Consider the following 22,151-nt stretch of genomic DNA (forward strand, 5'->3'; position numbering starts at 1 on the left):
ACTATTTATAACAAATGTTTCAAGACTTCTAAATCACTCCCACGAATACACGCCCTATAAATATACTTTTTTCATATAATTACTAAACCTTTAATTACCGCTATTATCCTCCTCTTCACCGCAAGCTACAAAAGAAAACAATTATTGGGGAGACTCAAAGAAACACAGAAATAATAAAAAGGAGCGTTACACTTCTACAGCCAAATGTAGAAATCCTATTATTCGTATTACCACTGATTAGAGAAAACCACAGTTGAAATAAGTAAAGACTATTTATAACAAATGTTTCAAGACTTCTAAATCACTCCCACGAATACACGCCTTATAAATATACTTTTTTCATATAATTACTAAACCTTTAATTACCGCTATTATCCTCCTCTTCACCGCAAGCTACAAAAGAAAACAATTATTGGGGAGACTCAAAGAAACACAGAAATAATAAAAAGGAGCGTTACACTTCTACAGCCAAATGTGTTATTATTACCACTATACTGTTAATTGCAACTCTGCATTTATTTCTGAAAGCTCACCACGTGCATAGATTCATAATTTTCACTAAAATCGGTGTTCCTCGAGTCTATTTTTTTATTTTTATTTATTTATTTATTTATTTTATTCATTTATTTTTTTGTACCTCACTCCGTCGACGCGCCCTACATTTCTTTCCTGTCCAAAGAGACACTCATATTGGCCATCCTCGTTCCTCAAATAAAATGTTAAATACTCTTTTGTATATCCGATTTCTTTCCGTATTTAAGCGAAAATACTTCGGTACGTTTTCTCACCCTACTGCGCTCTTTTCACAGCAGTAGTACGTGAGTAAATCTACCTTCAGCGATTGCTTTCGTTACGTTACGACGCAGCGTTACACTCACGCCCACTCTCGATTTCATGACGTTAATTTTGATCGATGTCTTTGTTATTTCATGGGGTGCTTCTGCTTCAATTTTTTTACGTGACTGTTTATTATTACTTGAAGTGCATCTTCCTTCAGCGCTAACTTATTTATTTCGTTCATCTTTTCTCAGATCACATTACAAGTTTCTTCCTTTGCTAAATCCATGATAGTTTTATTTATTTACTTATTTATTATTACCATTATTATTATTATTATTTTTAATTCTGCCTACTCACCCGTCCTTGGTTGCAAAGCTAATTCTTGTTTGATATATTAGTCCCTGAGCTCGATTACGATTCCGTTCACCTCCACATGTATTATTACTAATGGCCACTCTTGCTTTATACACCCGACGATCACCGCCTCCTCTAAACTTATTTGTATATATATATATATATATATATATATATATATATATATATATATATATATATATATATATATATATATATATATATATATATATATATATATATATATGTATATATATTTTATCATCTAGTTTATGTTTCATTATGAGTCTATATATATTTTTGACTCATTAATTTTATATTTGCTATTGTATGTTCTTTTTGTTCTCTTCCCTCGTGCTACTGCCACCTTTTTCTGTATATACACCAACACTGTTAAGCTACATATTTTGCATTGCATAATTTTAGGACGGCTGGGGACAACCGTCAATAGCGTGGCCTAGCATATGTACGTAGCAATATAATACGTATACTCAAATATACTACTAAATATACTACTAAATATACTACAACTACTACTGCTACTACTACTACTACTTCTACTACTACTACTATTTACATCTCAGAGAAATGTCACACTTGTATTCACACGTGTATCAGGTGACAGATCACACCTCACTTCATCTCAGCAGATGTATCTGTCCCGTGGGGACAAACCTTTGCATACCCTTCTTTCTTTTTCTCCTTTGCATTATCATATAGGCCTATATAGGCCTATCTTTCCTTCTCTGTTTTAAGCGTTAATACTTGGACCTAAATCTCTAGCAAATAAACAGACTGACCTCCCCATCGCGTGGGTAGTGGAGGATTAAAATCTGAACCGAGTACACCCTTTATTATCACATCTATACATCAAATTTAAATAACGCTACGAGATGCAACTCTTTCACCTCCTATACTCCATCCTGAAGGAGGAAGGATGCGGGACACACAACAAAAGAGTGTCAACGGCGTACCAGCCCCGTACATTGTGGTAACCATGGTGTCACCGGTAGGCGCCGGCGTCACCGCCGGTGTCATCGACGGTACAGGTAGCCACGACGTAATTACTATTGCTGGTAAATGTGGCAAGAGCGGTTTACTATTGTCAATACACATTTTCCGGTCAAGTCCATCTCCCGTATTTGCAATATAGCCTACTAATTTCTCAGTTTCGTGACAGACGTTCTTTACTTAATCATGACGTTGGCGGCGTGGCGGTGGGATGGTCTAATTATGATTTCGTAAAAGGAATGGGATAAGGCCTAATACGAACTTACGATGTTACTTGTTATTGTTCAGTGCCTCAGAGAATCAATTCCTTCATTTATCAGTTCGACACAACCATTCAGGATCTTCCTATCTTCTAGCGTTGTTTTCATGCCAAGTGCTCTTCTGATCTTGCAAAAGTCCATGCTTCCCCTCTTCCCGCGGCCTCGCTTCTTTCTCTCATCTCTATTCTGTTCACCTCTCAAATGCAAGCGTTAACCAGTATTCTCAATCATTTATCCTTTTTTTTCTGGTAAACTCTGGAACTCCCTTCTTTTGTATTTCCTATTATCCTATGACTTTAACTCTTTCAAGAGAAACATTTCAAGATACTTATCCTATAATTTTCGGCTACCGCTTCTGACTCTGTTCAAGAACCGGCACCTCAGTGGGCTTTTTATTTATTTATTTATTTATTTATTTATTATTATTTTTTATTACAGTTTTGTTGCCCTTGGCCGGTGTCCCTCATATATATATATATATATATATATATATATATATATATATATATATATATATATATATATATATATATATATATATATATATATATATATATATATATATATATATATATATATATATATATATATATATATATATATATATATATATATATATATATATATATATATATTTTTTTTTTTTTCTTTTTTTTTTTTTTTATGTAGGAAGGACACTGGCCAAAGGCAACAAAAATCTAATAAAAAAAATGCCCACTCAAATGCTAGTCCCATAAAAGGGTCAAAGCAGTGGTCAAAATAGATGAATAAGTTTCTTGAAACTTCCCTCTTGAAGGAATTCAAGTCATAGGAAGGTGGAAATACCGAAGCAGGCAGGGAGTTCCAGAGTTTACCAGAGAAAGGGATGAATGATTGAGAATACTGGTTAGCTCTTTCGTTAGAGAGGTGGACAGAATAGGGGTGAGAGAAAGAAGAAAGACTTGTGCAGCGAGGCCGCGGAAGGAGGGGAGGCATGCAGTTAGCAAGATCAGAAGACCAGTTAGCATGAAAATAACGGTAGAAGACAGTTAGATATGCAACATTGCGGCGGTGAGAGAGAGGCTGAAGACAGTCAGTTAGAGGAGAGGAGTTGATGAGACGAAAAGCTTTTGATTCCACCCTGTCTAGAAGAGCAGTATGAGTGAAACCCCCCCCCAGACATGTGAAACATACTCCATACATGGACGGATAAGGCCCTTGTACAGAGTTAGCAACTGGAGGGGGTGAGAAAAACTGGCGGAGACGTCTCAGAACACCTAACTTCATAGAAGCTGTTTTAACTAGAGATGAGATGGGAATTTTCCAGTTCAGATTATAAGTAAAGGACGGACCGAGGATGTTCAGTGTAGAAGAGGGAGACAGTTGAGTATCATTGAAGAAGAGGGTATAGTTGTCTGGAAGGTTGTGTCGAGTTGATAGATGGAGGAATTGAGTTTTTGAGGCATTGAACAATACCAAGTTTGCTCTGCCCCAATCAGAAATTTTAGAAAGATCAAAAGTCAGGCGTTCTGTGGCTTCCCTGCGTGATATGTTTACCTCCTGAAGGGTTGGACGTCTATGAAAAGACGTGGAAAAGTGCAGGGTGGTATCATCAGCGTAGGAGTGGATAGGACAAGAAGTTTGGTTTAGATCATTAATGAATAATAAGAAGAGCGTGGGTGACAGGACAGAACCCTGAGGAACACCACTGTTAATAGATTTAGGAGAAGAACAGTGACAGTCTACCACAGCATCAATAGAACGGTCAGAAAGGAAACTTGAGATGAAGTTACAGAGAGAAGGATAGAAACCGTAGGAGGGTAGTTTGGAAATCAAAGCTTTGTGCCAGACTCTATCAAAAAATTTTGATATGTCCAAGGCAACAGCAAAAGTTTCACCAAAATCTCTAAAAGAGGATGACCAAGACTCAGTAAGGAAAGCCAGAAGATCACCAGTAGAGCGGCCTTGACGGAACCCATACTGGCGATCAGATAGAAGGTTGTTAAGTGATAGATGTTTAAGAATCTTCCTGTTGAGGATAGATTCAAAAACTTTAGATAGGCAGGAAATTAAAGCAATAGGACGGTAGTTTGAGGGATTAGAACGGTCAGAACAGAAATCAGAAAGGTCAGGTTAGAACGGTTAGGAACAGGTTGAATGTAGGCAATCTTCTAGCAAGAAGGAAAGGTAGATGTTGACAGACAGAAGGTGCAAGCACGGAGGCACAGTTTCGGAGAACAATAGGAGGGACACCATCAGGTCCATAAGCCTTCCGAGGGTTTAGGCCAGCGAGGGCATGGAAAACATCATTGCGAAGAAAACATCATTGCGAAGGGTGGAGGAGAGGAAGGAACAAGCCCAGAATCGTCCAAGGTAGTGTTTTTACCAAAAGTTTGAGCAAAGAGTTCAGCTTTAGAAATAGATGTGATAGCAGTGGTGCCATCTGGTTGAAATAGAGGAGGGAAAGAAGAAGAAGCAAAGTTATTGGAGATATTTTTGGCTAGATGCCAGAAATCACGAGGGGAGTTAGATCTTGAAAGGTTTTGACATTTTCTGTTAATGAAGGAGTTTTTGGCTAGTTGGAGAACAGACTTGGCATGGTTCCAGGCAGAAATATAAAGTGCATGAGATTCTGGTGATGGAAGGTTTAAGTACCTTTTGTGGGCCTCCTCTCTATCATGTATAGCACGAGAACAAGCTGTGTTAAACCAAGGTTTAGAAAGTTTAGGACGAGAAAAAGAGTGAGGAATGTACGCCTCCATGCCAGACACTATCACCTCTGTTATGCGCTCAGCACACAAAGACGGGTCTCTGACACGGAAGCAGTAGTCATTCCAAAGAAAAAAAAGCAAAATACCTCCTCAGGTCCCCCCAACTAGCAGAGGCAAAACGCCAGAGGCACCTTCGCTTAGGGGGATCCTGAGGAGGGATTGGAGTGATAGGACAAGATAAAGATATGAGATTGTGATCGGAGGAGCCCAATGGAGAAGAAAGGGTGACAGCATAAGCAGAAGAATTAGAGGTCAGGAAAAGGTCAAGAATGTTGGGCGTATCTCCAAGACGGTCAGGAATACGAGTAGGGTGTTGCACCAATTGATCTAGGTCATGGAGGATAGCAAAGTTGTAGGCTAGTTCACCAGGATGGTCAGTGAAGGGAGAGGAAAGCCAAAGCTGGTGGTGAACAATGAAATCTCCAAGAATGGAGATCTCTGCAAAAGGGAAGAGGGTCAGAATGTGCTCCACTTTGGAAGTTAAGTAGTCAAAGAATTTCTTATAGTCAGAGGAGTTAGGTGAGAGGTATACAGCACAGATAAATTTAGTATGAGTGACTCTGTAGTCGTAGCCAGATGGTGGAAAACTCGGAAGATTCATGAGCGTGGGCACGAGAGCAGGTTAAGTCACTGCGCACATAAGCGCAGCATCCAGCTTTGGATCGAAAATGAGGATAGAGAAAGTAGGAGGGAACAGAAAAGGGGCTACTGTCAGTTGCCTCAGACACCTGAGTTTCAGTGAGGAAAAGAAGATGAGGTTTAGAAGAGGAGAGGTGGTGTACAGATTGAAAATTAGATCTTAGACCGCGAATGTTGCAGAAGTTAATGAAGAAAAAGTTGAGGATGGTGTCAAGACACTTAGGGTCGTCGACAGAAAGGCAGTCCGACCTTGGGACATTTATGGTCCCCTCCCCAGATGGGGACTCCGAGGCTGGTGTAGGAGTCGCCATGATGATTTTAAAATTTTTGAGTGAAGGGTATGTGTGTTATTAGGTGCTTGTAGTTCTGTGAGGAGGAAGAAAGTTGTCTTTAGAGGGCAGGCTGTGACTGCCCCCTTGTGTTGTGAGACACAAAGGGAAACGTTCAGTGAGGTCACAGCTGGGTTTAATGATAAGCTCACAGCACCCCCTGAACAGTGCTTTAGACCTGACTGGGAGTAATTATCGTTTCTTCAGTGGCACTCTGCTGTCCGCTTTTTTTTTACATTAAACATCCTTTGTGTCTCCCTTATTAATAATCTAAACTGGAAACTAAGCTTCTCACCTCTAACTTAAAAAAAAAAAAAAGTTAAGCATTTTGAGTCGTCGCCAGTTTTTCTTAGATCCCAAGCAACTGTTATTTTCCAACCCTTTTCATTGCAAAACAATAGAAAATGTCCATTATTCCCGTCAAACTTTGCTTTTATGGCTTTCAGAATAATTTTTTGCCCCAATATAGCTAAATTTTACCATTTTCACCATTTTTGGAGAGAGAACCAAAAACATTAATTCAGATGACACAAAAATATATTTTAAAACTTTTGAAACTAATTTTTAGGATTAAAACTTAATAGTTTTTTTTTTCTTGATTTGCGTGAATGCAACAAATCACTTTCATGTATGAGCCCCGAAATGCACTCTCCGATCATATTTTCATTGAAGGATCCCTGATATCTCTGTTCAAAGCTCATTATATCTAGGTGGAAGCGCTTCCCTTGTTTTCCAACCCATCTGCACCATTCTGCAGCCCATCTCACCATAGCTTTTCACTAAAGCTTCAACCAGTTCCATATATTTATCAGCCTTGTTGTTGCTAAGAAAACCCTGTACTACATCAATGAAACACTCCCAAGCTGAGCCACCATCTTGAAGTCTCCAATAACTTCACAGCCATACTTGTAGTTCAAAATTTCCAGCGGATGCTTTACGCTGCTGTAGTCCTCCGTAAAATGCGCAGAATGAGCAAGAGGCAGAGATGGATACTTGTTTCCATTGTGCAGAAGCACAGCTTTCAGGCTTTTAGAGGAGTTGTCAATGAAGAGTCTCCATTCATCTGCATCGCAAGCAATTCCAATAGCATCAAACAAGCTTTATACATAATTGGAGTAGTATAGCCTGTCCTCCTTTGCAAAGAAGTTGGAGAAATGTTTGTGACTTTTTCTTTGGCTGGTCACTTGCACACTGCCATCAAGTAAATCCTATTTCTTCAGTCTTGAAATCAAAAGTTCACCATTTGACTTCGTCAAACTAAGATCTCTGATGAGGTCATTGAGGTCTCTTTGGTTTGGGTAGTAAGGATTCCTCTCAACGATAACTGTATCTGTGATGTCACAGTCTTCCTCTCTGTTTAACTCATCTTCAGACTTGCTGCTTTCTTCTGAGAGTTGACTTTTTTCTGGAGGAGCTGATACAGAAAGATCAGCACCGTGTGGTACTGGTCCAATGGAAGATGGAATGTCTGGATAAAAAAACAGCTGGTGCATTTTTCCCAGATCGGCGTTTGAAAGGATCCACCATGCAGAAAAAGCAGTCAGTTGAGTGGTCAGTAGATTCACGCCATATTCTAGGAATAACAAATTTCATTGGTCTGTTTTCCGCCCTATACCATCCTGCAAAAGAACAACAGTATGAGTTTCTGTTAAACTTATTTTATTTTTATTCTTATTTCTTAATTGGCTTTTACTCTTGAAAAACTAACAGCTATTTTACCTTCTAGTGTTCTTTTACAACGTTTATGAGCAAAATGAGGTATCCTGGTCTTGTCTTCTTCCCCAGCTGGACCAGCAACATGTTTTGTAAGCTTCACACATTTTTTTTTCAGATCCTGTCACAGAAAACTTCTTTGCTCTTGTCTTGATTAATTGACTACATATGTAGCAGAATGCATCTGGAGAATGACTGCAGCCACTTGATGCCATTTCACCTCTTGTGATGTGTCTTCTCAGGCAACCAAAGCAGAACTGACCGGTGGTCTGCAAGCCCCTACTGTCCCTATTGTCAAGCAGTACTCTAGAATATTCTTAGTCTTTCTAGAATGTATTCCAGAATGCTCTCAATCTTTCTAGAATATTCTTGAACCTACTTAAAAATATTATAAATAATTCTAGAAAATTCTTGTAGATTCTAAAAAAAATTCTTGATACTTCTACATATTTCTACTGTCTTCTAAGAGGTTTTAAAATATTCTGGAAATGTTTACATCGAAAAAATGTTCTAAAATGTCCTAAAAACTTCTTCAAGTGTCTCGTAGAACATTCTGGAATATTTGAGATTACTGAAATGTAAGCAAATTCTTCTAAATATGATAAATTTCTTGCTAGATCTGGTCAGTTCAAGAATGATCTTATTAAAATTAAAAATATATAGAACACTTCATATTTTTATTTAATAATTTTAATTTATTTGTATAATTTCAAAACCAATTAGATATGCAACTGAGATTTTCCAAAGGACTTTACCTGCCATGAAAACCAATAGTAACCTATACAATAATAAAATAAGGCAAAAATGTAAATTCTTTGTTCTAACCACAAAAGCAAAGTTTTAAAATCTTTTTTTTTCTATTTTGTTAAGATGGAAATAAATAGAAAATTATAGTTTGGGGCCAAGGACAAGACAAAAGTGAAATTTTGTTACATATCGTTGTCATCCATGTACGGAGTACGCTTGACATGTATTGGTGGGTTACATAACACACACACACATTATTTCATACCCAAAACACACACACACACACACACACACACACACACACACACACACACACACACACACACACACACATACACACACACACACACACACACACACATTAGATAATGACAGAAAATGTGTTTCGTGTTATTTTCTCCACATATGTTAAACAAAACAACTAAGGCACAAAAACTGCAAACATATAAATAAATAAATAAAACCTCACACAAACGGTAGGATTCATATATATATATATATATATATATATATATATATATATATATATATATATATATATATATATATATATATATATATATATATATATATATATATATATATATATATATAATGTGTGTGTGTGTGTGTGTGTGTGTGTGTGTATGTATGTTAATAATGATTATATTATATGACATGACATGATCTCAAGTTGATGAAAATCACTCACCAAAGCGAAGTCACCAGCTGACAGTGTCCCTAAACCAAGGCGGCCGCCAAAGGCAGCAAGCTGCCCTTTATAGAGGCCCAGTATGGCAGTAGGTAGATCACTGCTCACCACAACCTGATTACGCACACGTCCCAAAGGAGAGTTCGGTGTAGCAGCCTAGAAAATTAATAATTTGGGTAAAGATGTAAAATAATGCTTTTTGAGTAGCTCCACGAGTGTCCAAAACGCAACCAAACAGTGTTTGCCTGCTCACCATGTCTCTACTGAATACAATGGCGCTATTACGCTACCAGACGAGTGATCCCCGCACTTGGAGAAACTGCATTTCCCTCACTTTGTGGTAATATATATCTTGATAATCAAGTTATATTGTTAGACACAAATCGAGAGGTGATGTGTTACTATTGATAGAGCTTTACACATAAATTACACTTCGTAGATGTGTGTCCCTGGGTTCGATGTTGTGAAAGAGAAAGCCAGACACAGTGAAAACATTTAGGTCCTTAAATCATAGGAAAATACAGGAGCAAGGAACGACCAAGGGAAACATGTGAATACCCACGGGTATAGCGACGTCAGCTGAAGATGTCCAGCAGGCGCTAAATGGGAACATAAGCTGCCAACTCGGATTTAACGAAACATATATGCATACCACTTCCTTACGTTCTAATGTACATACGTATACTACAGACCATTACATCTCGACGAGGTAGTCATGAGACCTGCCAATGCCCATGATGGTGCTGACTTTGTTCCATCTCTTCTTAGTCCGGTCCTGGACACGGATCACAGCTTCGAGTACTAGAGATGGAAAAGGCTGGGCTCGTGCAGGGTAGCTAGCTGCAGCTGCACATGCGAGTGGCAGCCTGACGGTTTCAGCTCTCTGCTCTGGATTACCACTGTTTCTGGAAAGTCTTGACATAAGTGAGGACACAGGAGTAAAGAGGGTGGCCATAAAGGATCTAGGTTAGAAAGCAACTGGTGCGGTCAGGGCTACTGCAGAGCTCGAGAGGGCCCCTGTCAAATCCTTCACAATCAAGGTTTCCCGAGCAGGCCAACTTCTGGATAAGCTGCTTAACTGACTTAAGAACAGTTTCTGCATGGTCATTTAGCTGTGGATATTGAAGCATCGACATGCTGTGGCGGACTCTCAAACGTTCCAGGAAAGCAGCGAACTCTTGGTTAGCGAACTGCATCCCACCATCTGTACATAGGGGAACTAGGACGCCTAGGTCGCGCACAAATTACTTAGGTCACGGCAGCTGAGGTCGTATCAGAGCCGAAAGATACCACCACAGACCAACAAGACAATCAGTCGGCGACTACAAGGAAGAATTTCCAGGAGCTAAAAAAAAAAAAAAAAAAAATCCTATGACACCAAAGAGGCAGTAGACAGCTACCGAAACTATAATTACTCCCAGTGAAATCAGAAGTACTGGATCAGGAGGTGCTGTGAACTCATCATATTCCCTTTGTTTCTCACAACATAAAGAGACAGTCACAGCCTGCCTTCTGAAGACAACTCTCTTCCTTCACACAAAACTACATGCACCTAATTAAACATACACCTTTCAGTCAAAATTCAAAATTCAAAATAGCGACTCTTGTACCATCCTCGGAATCCCTGTCTAGGAACGGGACCACAAATGTCCCTAGCTCGGATTGCTCTTCTGGTATTGACCCTAATTGCCTTGACATACCCCCCTCAACATTTTCTTCATTAACTTCTGCAACATTCGCGGCCTTATATCTAATTTTCAATCTGTAAAATACCACCTCTCTTATAGTAAACATCATCTTTTCTTTCCTCACCGAAAGGTGTCTGAGGCAACTGATAATAACCCCTTTTCTGTTCCCTCCTGCTTTCTCTATTCTTACTTTTAATCCAAACCTGGATGCTGTGTCTATGTGCGTAACAACTTAACCTGCTGTCACGCCCACGCTCTCGATTCTTCCGAATTTTCCACCATCTTTTTACAACTACAAGGTCACTCACAAACTAAATTTATCTGTGCTCTATACCTCTCACCTTACTCCTCTGACTGTAAGAAATGTTTTCACTATTTAAATTCCTTTCCTTAAATTCTCTTTCTCTTTCCTTTTGCGGAGATCTTCATTCTTGGAGACTTCAATGTTCACCACCAGCTTTGACTATCCTCTCCCTTCACTGACCATCCTGGTGAACTAGCCTTTAACTTTACTATTCTCTATGACCTAAAGCAACTGATGCAACATCATACTCATATTCCTGACCGTCTTGGAGATACGCCCAACATTCTTGATATTTTTCTAACCTCTAATCCTTCTGCTTACACTGTTACTTTATCTTCTCCAATGGCCTCTTCCGATCACAACCTCATATCAGAATCTTGTCCTATCGCTCCAATCCCCCCTCAGGATGCCCCAAAAGCGGAGGTGCGTCTGACGTTTTGCTTTCTACTAATTTGGTGCATCTGAGGAGGTATTATTCTGATTATCTTTGAGATGGCTGCTGCTTCCATGTCAGAGATCCGTCTCTGTGTGCTGAGCGCATAACAGACATGATAATGTGTTGCATGAAGGCATAGATTTCCTCCCTCTTTTTCTCGCCCTAAACCTTCCAAACCTTAGTTTGACATGGCCTGCTCTCGTGTTATATATAATAGAGAGGTGGCTCCCAAAAGGTACTTCTGCCTTTCATCACCAGAATCTCATGCACTTTATATTTCTGCCAAGAACCATACCAAGGCTGTTCTCAAACTAGTCTAAACTCATTCATTAATAGAAAGTGTCAAAACCTTTCAAGATCTAACTCCCCTCGTGACTTCTGGCACCTAGCCAATAACATCTCCAATAACTTTGCTTCTTCTTTTCTTCCTTCATTTTAACCAGATAGCACCACTTCTATCACATTTATATCTAAAGATGAAGTCTTCACTCAAATCTGTTCTAAAAACTCTACCTTGGACGATTCAGTGTTTGTTCCCCCTTCTCCTCCACCCGCTGTCTACTTTATGCTACCAATTAAAAATTCTTCGTAATGATGTGTTCCATGCCCTCTCTGGCCTAATCCCCACAGAGGGCTTATGGACCTGAGGTGGTCCCTCCTATTGTTCTCCGAAACAGCGCCTCCGTGCTTGCACCTTGCCTAGTCAAACTCTTTCAACTTTGTCTGTCAACAAATACCTTTCCTTCTTGCTGACAGTTTGCCTACATTCAGCCTGTTCCTAAAAAGAGTGACCGTTTTAATCCCTCAAACTACCGTCCCATTGCTTTAATCTCTTGCCTATCTAAAGTTTTTTTTTTTTTAATCTATTCTCAAAAGGAAGATTCTTAAACATCTATCACTTCACAACCTTCTATTTCATCTCCAGTATATGTTTCGTCAAGGCCTCTCAATTGGTGCTCTTATGGTTTTCCTTGGTCATCCACTTTATGAGATTTTTGTTGAAACTTTTGCTGCTGCCTTAGACATATCACAAGCTTTTAATAGAGTCTGGCTTTGATTTCCAAATTACCTTCCTACGGCTTCTATTCTTCTCTGTGTAACTTCATCTCTAGTTTCCTTTCTGACCATTCTATTGCTGCCGTGGTAGACGGTCTCTGTTCTACTAAATCTGTTAACATTAGTTTTCCTCAGGGTTCTGTCCTGTCACCCACTCTCTTATTATTTATCAATGACCTTCTAAACCAAACTTCTTGTCCTATCCACCCCTACGCTGATGATACCACCCTGCACTGTTCCACGTCTTTTCGTAGACGTCCAATTCTTCAAGAAGTAAACAGTTCACGCAAGGAAGCCACAGAACGCCTGACTTCTGATGCCTCTGAAATTTCTGATTGGGGAGAGCAAACTTGGTATTGTTCAGTGCTTCAAAAACTTAATTCCTCCATTTATCAACTCAACACATCCTTCCAGACAACTATCCCCTCTTCTTCAATGACACTTAACTGTTCCCATCTTCTGCACTGAACATCCTTAGTCTGTACTTTTCCTATAATCTAAACTGAAAACTTCACATCTTATCTCTAAAACACCTTTTATGAAGTTACACGTTCTGAGACGTCTCTGCCAGTTCCCCCCCCCCCCTTCCCATGCTGCTAACTCTGTACAGGGCCCTTATCATTTATGAAGTATGCTTCGCATGTCTCTTTTGTCTCATCAACTTCTCTCCTCTAATTAACTGTCATCAGCCTCTTTCTCATCGCTGCAATGTTGTATCTTTTGCTATCTTCTACTGCTATTTTCATGGTAACTGCTCTTCTGATCTTGCTAATTACATGCCTCCCCTCCTCCCACGGCCTCGGTACACAAGGTTTTCTTCTTTATCTCACCTGTATTCTGTCCACCTCTCTCAATCATACATCCCTTTCTCTAGTAAACTTTGGAACTCCCTGCCTGCTTCTGTATATCCATCTTCCTATGACAAGTCACTTATCCTTTAATGTTTGACTACCGCTTCGGAGTTTGACTACCATCTCAGAGGGCTTTTTTTTTGGGGGGGGAAGAGGGGAAGTTCAACTTCCATATCAAATCCAAGCATTATAAGAAAACATCAGACCAAAAAGAGTAGAAATCATACACGGAGCTCACCAAGTCCAACAGATATCCCCTTCATTCTAGAGAAGCTAAAAAACACCTTTAAATCTAAAAAAAAAGTCACAACAGCATGGGAAGACAGAATCACTTATTCATTGATCAAAGAACCAGGAGATACAACACTAAAAGAAATACTTCATCTCATCAATAGATCTTACGATACTGGTCGCCTCCCTACTACCTGGATATCAGCCACCATTTTACTCATCCCCAAGCCTAGAGAACCAGAAAAAAACACCGGCCAATATCCCTCCACAGCTTCATAGGGAAGATGATAGAGAGGATGGTCTTACCATGCTATAATGGGCAGCAGCAAATCCGTACAAACACATATATGCCTATACGGGGGGAAAAGGGCACAAAGGGCTTTATCATAGAAATGCTATCCACTATTTCAGTCTGCAAAGCAACAGCGGTTTTCATGGAAATCGAGAAAATTTTTGAAACCGCTAACTCCAATGTCATTCTAGCATCTTTAGTTCAACGAGGGATTCGAGGCAGGCTACTAACATGGATTGAGAACTTTCTTGCTAACAGACGCGCTAAGGTTGCCTTCCAGGAGCTACGTCACAGGAAAAGGATTTCGAATTAGGCACCCCGCAAGGAAGCATCTTAAGCCAATTTCTCTTCAACACCTAACAGAAAATCTTGTTAAGCTTCCACTAAGGAACAATGTGAAAATTTTATGCTACGCCGTGACTTAGCGCTGATCACAACAGATTACAGGCACACTGGCAAAGCACAGGTAGTTCCCACGGCCATACCAAACAAATGCAGTAAACACGGTCTAAAAGTCAACCCTGTTAAGACCAAAGCCATGTCCTTTAAAATCATCTGCCCGCCCGAACCACTGCGGCTTCGAACAGGACAAATAGAACAGAACAAGTGCCACCAGTACTTCGGCTTTACAAGAGCATCAAATTCAACAAACATGCAGCATCCATTAAGGAAAGATCAGCTATAAGGCTCAGAGCTATGAGAGCCATGACAGGTATACAAGACAGAGTTTCAACTCCCGTCCTAATAATACAGGTTATCCGATCAATAATAGATTACGCAGATCCCTGTTTATGCACCGCCCGATCCCCAATCTTTGACAAGCTCGAGAAAATCCAGAACCAAGAGCTCGGAATCATCATTGCCTCCCTTACCTTGATAAGGCCATGCATTCTTCAGTTGGAAACGAACATCAACCCACTAACAAACCGCCTAAACGCCACAAACTCCACGCACCAATTCAAAATTTTCCAAAGAGCTCTAGACGATCCCCTACTGGGAAAGATAAGAGAATCACTGTCTCATGCACCTGAACTATTTCCATAACAAACAAGAACAACAAAAAATCACCACAGCGTTAAAAGAAATAAAAGGCAAGCACATTTTTCAACGCTTCTAACCAGACCCACGACATGTGGAACACCACCGTCTACCCCCTTTGCTTCAAGTCTGAGTCTCCAGCGCTTTCAAAGAGAAAACTAAAAACAGACGTGCTTCGCTAACTAGCACTCAGCACTTTCAGTACAGTCACCAAAGCAAATGCCGAAGTCTACACGATGGCTCAGTAGAACCCACATCAAACAGGGCATCAGCCTCTTTTGTGAATGTTCCTAAAAAGGGTGACCATTCTAATCCCTCAAACTACCGTCCCATTGCTTTCATTTCCTGCCTATGTAAACCTATTAAATCTATCCTCAACAGGAAGCTTCTTAAACATCTATCACTTCACAACCTTCCATCTGATCGCCAGTATGGGTTCCGTCAAGGCCGGTCTACTGGTGATCCTCTAGCTTTCCTTGCTGAGTCTTGGTCATCCTCTTTTAGAGATTTTGGTGAAACTTTTGTTGTTGCCTTGGACATATCAAAAGCTTTTGATAGATTCTGGCACAAAGCTTTGATTTCTAAACTACCCTCCTACGGTTTATATCCTTCTCTCTGTAACTTCATCTCAAGTTTCCTTTCTGACCGTTCTATTGCTGCTGTGGTAGACGGTGACTGTTTTTATCCTAAATCTATTAACAGTGGTGTTCCTCAGGTTTCTGTCCTGTCACCCACTCTCTTCTTATTATCCATCAATGACCTTCTAAACCAAACTTCTTGTCCTATCCACTCCTATGGTGATGGTACCACCCTGCACTTTTCCACGTCTTTTCATAGACGTCCAACACTTCAGGAAGTAAACATTTCACGCAGGGAAGCCACAGAACATAAGAACATAAGAACATAAGAAATACGGGAAGCTGCAAGAAGCGACCAGGTTTACATGTGGCAGTCCCTGTATAAAATATACCTACCTATTTCAACCTATTTTCCACATCCATAAACTCATCTAATCTTCTCTTAAAGCTCCCTAATGTTCTAGCAATAACAACATGATTACTGAGTCCGTTCCACTCATCTACCACTCTATTTGAGAACCAGTTTCTTCCTATTTCCTTCCTAAACATAAATTTTTGAAGCTTGAACCCGTTATTTCGTGTTCTACCCTGGTTGCTGATTCTAAGAATTTTGCTTACATCCCCCTTGTTATAACATTTATATCACTTAAGGACTTCTATCAGGTCCTCTCTTAACTTACGTCTCTCTAAAGAGTGTAAATTTAACAGCTGCAATCTCGCCTCGTAAGGAATACTCCTCATCCTTTTAGTCATTCTCTTCTGTACTGATTCTAACAGACCTATATCTTTCCTGTAATGTGGGGACCAGAACTGCACAGGGTAGTCTAGATGAGGTCTGACCAGCGCCAAGTATAACTTTAATATTACTTCCGGCCTTCTACCTTTAACACTCCAAAAAATTAATCCTATTACTCTATTTGCCCTGTTTCTGGCCTCTATGCATTGGTTTCCTAGACGGAGTTCAGAGCTAACTATAATTCCTAAATCTTTCTCGTACCCTGTACCTACCAGAGATTCGTTGTTTAATGTGTAACTACTGTGTGGGTTTCCTCTACCTACGCTAAGTACTTTGCATTTGTTGATATTGAATTGGATTTTCCATCTGTCCGTCCATTCATTCATCTTATCTAAATCTGCCTGCAAGGCGATGGCATCCGATTCTGACCTAAATAATCTACCTATCTTTTTGTCATTCGCAAATTTACTAACATCACTACTAATTCCACTATCCAAGTCATTGATATATATTAGAAATAACAATGGCCCTAATACTGATCCTTGTGGCACCCCACTAATTACATGAACCCACTCGGATTTAGAGCAGTTTATTACAATTCTTTGTCGCCTGTCGCTAAGCCATGACCTTATCCAGCCTAACACCATCCCATCTATCCCGTGTGCCCTAACTTTTCTCAGGAGCCTTTGATGGGGTACGCCTGACATCTGATGTCTCTGAAATTTCTGATTAGGGCAGAGCAAACTTGGTATTGTTTATTGCCTCAAAAACCAAATTCCTCCATCAATCAACTCGATACAACCTTCCAGACAATTATCCCCTCTTCTTCAATGACACTCAACTGCCCCGCTCTTCTACACTAAATATCCTCGGTGTGTCCTTTACCTATAATATGAACTGGAAACTTCACAACTCCTCTCTAGCTCAAACAGCTTCTATGAAGTTAGGCGTTCTGAGACGTCTCCGCCTGTTTTTTTCTCACCCCTCCAGCTGCTAACTCTGTACAAGGGCCTTATCCGTCCATGTATGGAGTATGCTTCACACATTTGGGGGGGGGTTGGTTCCACTCATACCGTCCTTCTAGACAGGGTGAAATCAAAAACTTTTCGTCTTATCAACTCCTCTCCTTGAACTGACTATCTTCAGCCTCTCTCTCATCGCCGCAATGTTGCATCTCTAGCTGTGTTCTACCGCTATTTTCATGCTAGCTGCTCTTCTGTTCTTGCTAACTGTATGCCTCCCCTCCTCAGACGGCCTCGCTGCACAAGACTTTCTTCTTTTTTTCACCCCTATTCTGTCCACCTCTCTAATGCATGAGTTAACCTGTATTCTCAATCATTCATCCCTTTCTCTGGTAAATTCTGGAACTCCCTGCCTGCTTCTGTATTTTCACCTTGACTTGAATTTCTTTAAGAGGGAGGTTTCAAGACACTTATCCTTCAGTTTTTGACTACTGCTTTGGACCCTTTTCTGGGACTGGCATCTCAGTTTTCTTTTTCTTTTTTTATTGCATTTTTGTTGCCCTTGGCCAGTGTCCCTTCTACATAAAAATAAATAAATAAATAAATAAATAAATAAATTTAACAGGTCAAAAGTAATTTCAGTGACCAGTTTTATTTTTTTTTCTGCTAAAAGTTCCTTAAAAGTAATACATAATCACTTTTAAGACGTAAAAGAATTTCAGCGGCTAGGAGTGGTGAGGGGTATTCCTAAGCGCCTAAAATGACTTTTAAGCGGCAGGATGACAGCCCAACACCTCAATTTTTGGCAAAGGAGAGGCGTCCTACGAGAGTATAGTGATGCTCAACTGATCGAGAGAGTTCTGTTTGCCTTTGGTGACATGTTATATGTGACAGAACTTGTGAGGAATGCACTAGGAAGTCGCACTGTAGGGAGTAAGATTAGATTAAGGCCATAACTTCGGTACAATGCAGCCAACTATCAGCCAAAATCATTGAGGTTCACGTATCTCTCTCTCTCTCTCTCTCTCTCTCTCTCTCTCTCTCTCTCTCTCTCTCTCTCTCTCTCTCTCTCTCTCTCTCTCTCTTTCTGATGGATATTATGATGAGAGAAACACGTTATATAAGCTGCAGGATTCCCCACATATAAGAATTACTGCATCCAGAGATTAGGAGGCGGAATATGTAAATAAGGCATGAAATAAAGCTGTGGAATGCAGTTGTAGCTCATGAAATTAATTTTAATTTGTGTTTTGGCAAGTGTGTGTGTGTCAAACTAACTTAACCCGTCACCACACTGTCCAAGTAACGGGAATTTAACTTATCTCTCTGCATTCAACTTAATAACCTTACCCAGATACACCAAAATCCCTTGCTGAGAGTAACTACAATTTAACAAATCGTTTTAAATTCAACTCAATATAACTAATTAAGTAATCCTTCAGTTGCTTATAAGAAGTTAGTGGAATTTAATAAAACTAAATGCCTTTAGTCCTACTCGACCATCCCCACAGCGGCTTGCTGGGATAAGCAGAATTTTGAAAATTATTTTTGCACTAAGTAGCAACTAGTGTGTCATTCAATTAGCCTGACAGAGCTGCCTCTCTCTTTCCTTGGCTTGGCTAAGCTTTCGCCATCATTGTTGTGTTGGCATCCCCGGGGCGGGTTCGAGTCTGAATTCGCCTCATGCACATAATTAAGCTCATAAAATATGTCAATACTCCGGTTCTTTATTTTTTTTTTTTTTATAAGAAAGTGAAATATAAATTAACATTAAATAATCTTATGTATTGTTTTGACATTCAAGTACAAAAAAAACATAATGGTTAGGGTCTTTCTTAAGCGCTAAACATAGCACGTATAGCGAGTTTAGATTTTACTTTTACTCCTAGCTGAAAGTGACTTTAGAAAATATTTATAGCTTCTTGGATAAACTTTTACCATTTACTTTTAGCTGGGAGTAAATTTAAAAGTCTTTTAAGGGTTTCTATATATAAAGATCCTGGGCTTTGCAACCTGTTCTACGATTTGGATCGTCCTACATTACTTCGAGGGGTCTGGTCTGCTTTGAACTCCGGCACCCTGCCTGCCTCCCAGCCGCTGCCCTTTGTCCTTCTCCTGCCCATTGTGATCGACGTTCACCGTCGTCCCCGGTCTGCCACCATGTCTACATCCCCTCTGCATCTCTTATCTAAGTATCTGGTGTTTATTTACCTTGCTGTGTTTCTGATATATTTTTTTCTGGTGAATAATTTTGCATTTCCCGCCCTTTCTACTCTGTTTTGGCGGTCATTTTTGCCACTTGTTCTCTCTTTGGCTCCCAGCTGCTCTCCCGACTTGTGTCGCTTCCTCTCATTTGGTCCCTGGCCTTTATTTACTATTTCCTGCGCTCTGATTAGCCGCGACACCTTGCCGGTCTCTGATTGGTTGCTGTGCACAGCACCATTTTATGAATGTGTTTGACGATTTTTTTTTTTTTTTCACTTTGCTGTGTCTTTCTTCCATGTATTACACACATAACCACGGCTTTTTTAAGCACAAACACCCACAAATAAGGTTTTTCTGACAGTTTAGTATTTTTATAAACCTCACTCTTTTTCTTGCTTTTTTTTATTTCTTAACAACACACACACACACACACACACACACACATATATATATATATATATATATATATATATATATATATATATATATATATATATATATATATATATATATATATATATATATATATATATATATATATATATATATATATATATATATATATATATATATATATATATATATATATATATATATATATATATATATATATATATATATATATATATATATATTTTTATAATAGCTTGTATTGCAGTTCCCGTGTGACTGTTTTGCCTATCTGGTGTGTGTGTTTGCTGTGTGTTTTGAGGTTCCGTAAGCCTGTGACCTTGTCAACCCTGGACTCTGACGCTCCCTTAGCAATGCCTTCTGCACCTGGCTGTGCCTCAGCTTGCTGACAGTTACTGCTGCTACACGTCACTGCTCTTACTGGCCTCCACCGTCAGCTCTTCTTTAGCAAGCCCCAAGCCTACAACTGCACAGTTGTGCTGTGTAATATGTTTATTTATTTATTTTTGTTGTGGCTATTAGCTTAACTCATTATTTGTGCTCACTGCTGTCATTCATAATTTACTATTTTATCTTTTTGTGTTTGTGTTTCACTTGTGTGTGTGTGTGTGTGTGTGTGTGTGTGTGTGTGTGTGTGTGTGTGTGTGTGTGTGTGTGTGTGCATTTCTCTAAAAATTTATGTTTTTTTTTTTTTTTTTTTTTTTGTCACCGTGCATTTGGTCAGAATTTGTTTCATGGGACACTTTTGGTGGCACAGTATTTCTCTCTACTTATTTCATTGTTGCTGAAACATCATTTCACTTATATTTCGTGGGTACACTTTTTTTTTTTTTTGCTATTATACATTTATACATTTCTTTTATATTTCTCAGTGTATTTATTTATTCATTTTTTTAGTAAATGCTTTTGAGATGTGGCAATTCTACTATGGCTAATAATCTTAGCACTGCTCCTAATCTTCCTGCTTCTACTGCACCTGCTGCTGCCACTATTGATCCTCCTTCTGCCTCCACTATTAAACTCCTGCACCAGCATCCTACCATCAAAATATTTGAGGGTGAGGACCGGAGTACATAGCATTATCATTTCTACAACAATGTGAGGACTTAGTGACAAATAATAACATTATTTCTGAGGCAGACAAGATGTCTTTTGTCCGCTCTCAACTGATCCCAGGTTCCCTTGCCTCTACCCGAATCTCGTGGATGTCAACAAAGTCATTCAAACCTTGTTCACTTAAAAATTACTATTGTGAATTCTGCAGTATCTTTTTTATTTTTTATTTAATTATTTATTTATTTATTTTATTTTTTTTTTTTTTTTGTGAACCTTTGGAGCATCACAAACTCATGATTCTTTTCTATGGGCATTCCGCCATACTGACGCTCTTACAAGACACAACTTGGTAATGTAGGTCACATGGCCGGGGTATGTTCACTCCAGGTCCATCAAGCACTCATGGTCTGTGCATGCGTGAACAGCCGCGCCAGACTTCATTTGCGTTTTGCTGTCACGGAGTGAGCATTTTCTCGCTGTTCTGATAATGAATTCAATAGATTGTATATTCGGCTTGTGGTTTTTTGGGATGGTTTTATTATTCAGATACAGTATTTTCGTGTCCAATACTATTATTCTTACTTTTGTGTGTGTGTGTGTGTGTGTGTGTGATCTTCGTTGCTTCAATAAAGTCTTTCTTTTAGTTTCCAATGTACTCGACAAATTCGGGACAAATTCGCTTGTAAACATCAGTGTTCAACAGAGGGATGAGGTGGATATTGTACTTGCTCTTCAAAAATTCTTCTACTAAACACTTTCTTCTTTTCCTTATTCTAAGGGCTCCGATCCTCCCATATACGTACTTTTTTTTTTTTTATGTAGGAAGGACACTGGCCAAGGGCAACAAAAATCTAATAAAAAAAAAATGCCCACTGAAATGCCAGTCCCATAAAAGGGTCAAAGCAGTGGTCAAAAATTGATGAATAAGTGTCTTGAAACCTCCCTCTTGAAGGAATTCAAGTCATAGGAAGGTGGAAATACAGATGCAGGCAGGGAGTTCCAGAGTTTACCAGAGAAAGGGATGAATGATTGA

The 22,151-nt window shown here is 39.4% G+C and overlaps 1 protein-coding gene across 1 annotated transcript in view; it reads right to left on the bottom strand.

Annotated features, from left to right (window-relative positions):
- Nucleotides 1–22,151, bottom strand: part of LOC135109464 (uncharacterized) — a 117,643-nt gene that overhangs the window by 69,726 nt on the left and 25,766 nt on the right. The window contains exon 4 of the mRNA XM_064020843.1: nucleotides 9,275–9,430. Within this exon, the coding sequence (XP_063876913.1) occupies nucleotides 9,275–9,430 (156 nt within the window). The remainder of the gene's footprint in view (nucleotides 1–9,274; nucleotides 9,431–22,151) is intronic.

Source organism: Scylla paramamosain, chromosome 19, assembly GCF_035594125.1.
Source record: "Scylla paramamosain isolate STU-SP2022 chromosome 19, ASM3559412v1, whole genome shotgun sequence".
Taxonomy (NCBI): domain Eukaryota; kingdom Metazoa; phylum Arthropoda; class Malacostraca; order Decapoda; family Portunidae; genus Scylla; species Scylla paramamosain.